Raw genomic sequence first — 4,458 nt, forward strand, 5'->3', positions numbered from 1 at the left:
TGAAGAAGTGGGGAAGTTGAAGAAGTCAACCGCCGATTATGCAGAACGTGGGGGAGAGACGAAGAATCGGTAGGAAAACGGTAAATCGCAGGTTTATACGGTGAAGATGGCATCTAAAGATCGAACGATTGAGAAGACGGGTATCCACTCCTTGACATTAGTAATATTAGTAATTATACAAAATAATAATACAAAATTCAATTTTAAGACAAATAGAAATGATTATATTTTGTTACGAAAAGGTTAAAACTTTACATAAACAATTAAAAAGAAAAGAAAATCAAAGCCAAAAACAACGCCTACGCTTTCTGTGTGCTCGTAGTCTCCGTATAGGAACTGAAATCTAGAGGAGAAAAACCAGAATCGGAATCAGAATCGGAGTCGATCAAGATCATCATCTTGACACATTTGCAAATCATAAATAGGGGAAACCATTTCTTTCTCTTCTTTCTTCTTCATCTTTTCAAACCCCCTTCTCCTGGATTTCACCGAACTTATTCGCTAATTTTGGTAACTAATTCTCTTACATCTTATTCAAATCAACACCATTTTTCATTGATCATCATTACCCTGAACTGTAATTCCCCCTTTATTCACAGCTATCGATTGTGAGTTTTTTCTATATCAAGTTCATACTGACATGGCGGATATTCCAACTTCAGGTTCTTACTTCTTACCCTGTTTTTTTTTTTTTTTTTTTTTTTTTCCTTTTTCTTTCACCAATTCATCCATTTCTACTATTACTGTTTACCTCTTTTGATATGTTCTTTTCATGGGTTTTCCGTTTGTTCTAGAAGAAGATTCTATTCTGATACGTGGGTATCTTACATCCTGATAAATTATTCGTTTTTTAGTTCGTTCTTTATTCTTCTTCGAGGTCTCTATTACGTCGGCAAGCTTTAGTATATTCGATTTTGAGTCCCATCGATCTGTTCTTGGCATGTTTTCGTTTATATCCGATTCAGATCCAATTGGTAATGAAAACTGAAAACGAATTCTAGTTTTCTTGTTTGGATCTCGGAAACTTGTTAATCGCTTTAATGGCGGATTCCTTTAATAACTATACAACTTGAAATTCCCATATTTGATAATGATCAAAATTTCTCGCTGATTTTCGGTTAGACAAGAGTTACAAGTAGATGGAATTCACGTGGAAAACCTTAAAGTGGAGGGAGGGTTCTTCGCCATAAATGATCATTACTCATTTTCTTGATTTAGTTCGTTTCACAATACCTACCACCTCGTGTACTCATATTCTCATAAAGATTTCAACAATTTCCTTTTCCTAACGAATCTCGAATCAATTTTCATGCATTCAGATGATCTGAAAGACTTATCCTTGCATTCAAATGGAGGTCCAGAGCCAATCAAACCCAATCCACTTGTCGTATGCTTTGGGGAAATGTTGATTGATTTCGTTCCTTCAATTTCTGGGGTTTCACTTGCAGAAGCACCCGATTTCAAGAAAGCTCCTGGTGGTGCTCCTGCTAATGTCGCTGTTGGTATAGCAAGATTGGGAGGCTCCTCCGCTTTCATAGGCAAGGTACCCTCAAAAAAAAAAAAAAAAAAAAAAACCCCTAATTTTTGATCTAAAGATTATGCAATTTGGTTACGTTTCCTAGAAAGTTTTAACATTTTTTGGTTTTTTTCAGGTGGGTGATGATGAATTTGGTCACATGTTGGCTGACATTTTGAAGAAAAACAAAGTTGATAACTCTGGGATGCGATTTGACCAAAATGCAAGAACCGCATTGGCTTTTGTTACTCTAAAATCCGATGGCGAGAGGGAATTTATGTTTTTTCGTAATCCGAGTGCCGACATGCTTCTTCGTGAATCGGAACTTGATTTGAATCTTATCAAGCAGGTACATATTTATCTGTTTACAGGACATGACATGATATCTGACACAAAAACTGTAATTATGTATCCCACTACCCAAAAAGGTAGAACAAGTACCTGTACTCACCTGAAAAGATGGAACAAGGCGAGACATGAATTTGTTTTTTGTGCAAAAGATGTGAATATTCTTCTTATCTTTTATCGTAAAAAAAAAGTTTTAGAAAATTTTCTAGTAGTCATATCCTGTGTAACAAACACATGGTTCTTCGTGAATCACAACTTGATTTGAATCCTATCAAGCAGGTCCATTTGTTATACAGGACAGGATATGACATATGGGATTAGGACTTAATTGTACAAAAAGACACAAAAATTGTAATTATTTGTCTTACTACCTAAAAAGGTGGAACAAGGTACAAGTACATGTACCAACGGGCCAAAAAAGATATGAATAGCTTTAAAAAGTTTGTCTAGTCATATCCTGTGTAACAAATACAGTTTTAATGATTTTTTTTTCGAACACGAATAATTTTTTAATCCAAATATAATTTTGATATTTAGGCGAGTATATTCCACTATGGTTCTATTAGCTTGATAGAGGAGCCATGCAAATCAACACATCTAGTTGCAATGGCAATAGCAAAGAAATCGGGAAGCATCCTATCTTATGATGTGAATTTGAGATTACCATTATGGCCCTCAGAGGATGCGGCTCGACAAGGCATAATGAGCATATGGGATCAAGCAGATATCATCAAGGTACCTTCCATTTCCAAGGGCATAAAAGTAATTAAAAAAACATTAGAGTTATATATATATTTTTTACCGTGTATATGTAGGTAAGTGAGGATGAAATTACGTTTTTGACCGGGGGTGACGATCCTTATGATGATGACGTGGTGTTGAATAAACTTTTTCATCCAAATCTTAAGCTTTTGCTTGTAAGTGAAGGGCCAGATGGGTGTAGATATTATACAAAGGTAACGTTTTGTTTTTCATTTATTTGTGGACCCCATTTTTTGTTTCTATGATAAATTTAGTCGTATATTTATGGGGGCTAAATAGTAAATAGTCAATACGATTGTTTTGGTAATTTGTGTAGGAATTTAAGGGTAGAGTTCCGAGTGTTAAAGTAAAGCCTGTTGATACTACGGGTGCTGGAGATGCATTTGTTGGTGGAATTTTAAGCAATTTAGCTTTGGATACAAATCTTTATAAGGTATATAATTATAAATTATAAATTAGACCTACAATCATATTTTCATGCCATTTGGGACCCACATAATGATTATTAAATCAAGGGCTAATCAGTAAAATGACCTTGCAAAATGACAGACTTTTGAACATTTCGGAAATACTTTTTTTTTTTTCATGAAGTTTCTTTATTAGTGGTACCCACTAGAAAAATTTTAAAAACGAAAAAAAAAGTTCACGATTTCTTTTTCTTGAAAATGTTAAATGACATGTTTTTTTTAGTGACATGACGTCGTTATTACGATAAACGATGTAATTTTTTCCCAAAAAAAAGTAAATTCACAATCTTTTTACGAATATTGTTGTGGGTGATAAAGCAATTTTGTAAGAAAAAAATTTCGACTAGAAAAATATTTAAAAAGGAAAAAAAATCCACAACTTTTTTTTTTCTTCGTGAAAAAGAAATTATGTTCCTTCATTTTCACACTTCATTTTCACATAAAGATAAAAATCCGTGATTTTCAAAATGTAGTCATTTTTGTGATAAATTTTCAAAATGTGGTAAAAAAAAGGTGATAAGGACTCCCCCATTTTTGGTCAATTTTGTCATTATCCCTTAAATCAAATATGGCTACAATTTATGCGATAGAGAAAACATAATAATATTGCCTTTTATATACATATAATCGATCCATTTTTGTGTCTGAAATAATCGAAACAATTTTTTTTTTTTTTTTTTTTTTTATTGTAATATAGGACGAGGCAAAACTAAGAGAAGCACTTGTTTTTGCAAACGCATGTGGGGCCCTAACTGTAACAAAGAAAGGAGCCATTCCAGCTATGCCCACAAGAGATGAAGTCCACGAAATCTTGAAAAACGAATGATTTGTTGGTGTTTTTTTTTTTTTTTTTTTTGTGTTTTTTTGTACTTGTTAATAAGATGAGCTCCATTCTTTTTTGGAAGAAAAAAAGGTTTATTTGAATTGAATCATATACCCTAGTACAATGTACAAGTCTTATCTGCATAGGAAGCAGTTGTAGTTGTACATTGAAGGCGAATAGATGGAGTGTGTATGCCACTTGTCAACATTGTTGGTTTTTGAAGACCTTTTTTTGGTCGATTTGTAGGGAACTTTAAAAAAATGTACGGAATAAATGTTGGTTAACAATCTTTATGTGTATGTGTATGTGTGAGTGTTTAAATTATGTTTATTGTTTGAAATATTGATTGGAAATTGCGAAAATGAATTCGTGGGTGTGAGAAAAGAGATTGTAAAGATTATATTGATGTCACTTGTTTGGTTTATTTTTTTTAGTTGAAAAAAAGCTAAAATTTAAGAAAATCCCCACAATAATGCCAAATGGGTTTCTACATATAAGTCATTAATTTTCTGTACTTTTACTCATTTTACATAAGATTTTAT

At 32.9% G+C, this 4,458-nt stretch overlaps 1 protein-coding gene across 3 annotated transcripts; it reads left to right on the top strand.

The window, feature by feature from the left end:
- The first annotated feature begins 278 nt into the window (after positions 1–278).
- LOC145015007 (pfkB-like carbohydrate kinase family protein) lies at positions 279–4,203 on the top strand. 3 transcript variants are annotated; one of them, XM_078973462.1, is made up of 8 exons: positions 279–510; positions 600–662; positions 1,320–1,543; positions 1,653–1,865; positions 2,402–2,599; positions 2,680–2,820; positions 2,943–3,059; positions 3,791–4,203. In XM_078973462.1, the coding sequence occupies exons 2-8, from the start codon at positions 641–643 to the stop codon at positions 3,917–3,919; spliced, it is 1,044 nt and encodes a 347-aa protein (XP_078829588.1). In that variant the 5' UTR covers positions 279–510; positions 600–640; the 3' UTR covers positions 3,920–4,203. The 3 variants fall into 3 exon arrangements, with proteins under 3 accessions (XP_078829588.1, XP_078829587.1, XP_078829589.1); XM_078973461.1 differs by lacking the exons at positions 279–510; positions 600–662 and adding an exon at positions 733–974; XM_078973463.1 differs by lacking the exons at positions 279–510; positions 600–662 and adding an exon at positions 982–1,217.
- The last annotated feature ends 255 nt before the right edge of the window (positions 4,204–4,458 follow it).

The sequence above is a fragment of the Lactuca saligna genome, chromosome 9 (genome assembly GCF_052625555.1).
Source record: "Lactuca saligna cultivar CGN05327 chromosome 9, ASM5262555v1, whole genome shotgun sequence".
NCBI lineage: Eukaryota > Viridiplantae > Streptophyta > Magnoliopsida > Asterales > Asteraceae > Lactuca > Lactuca saligna.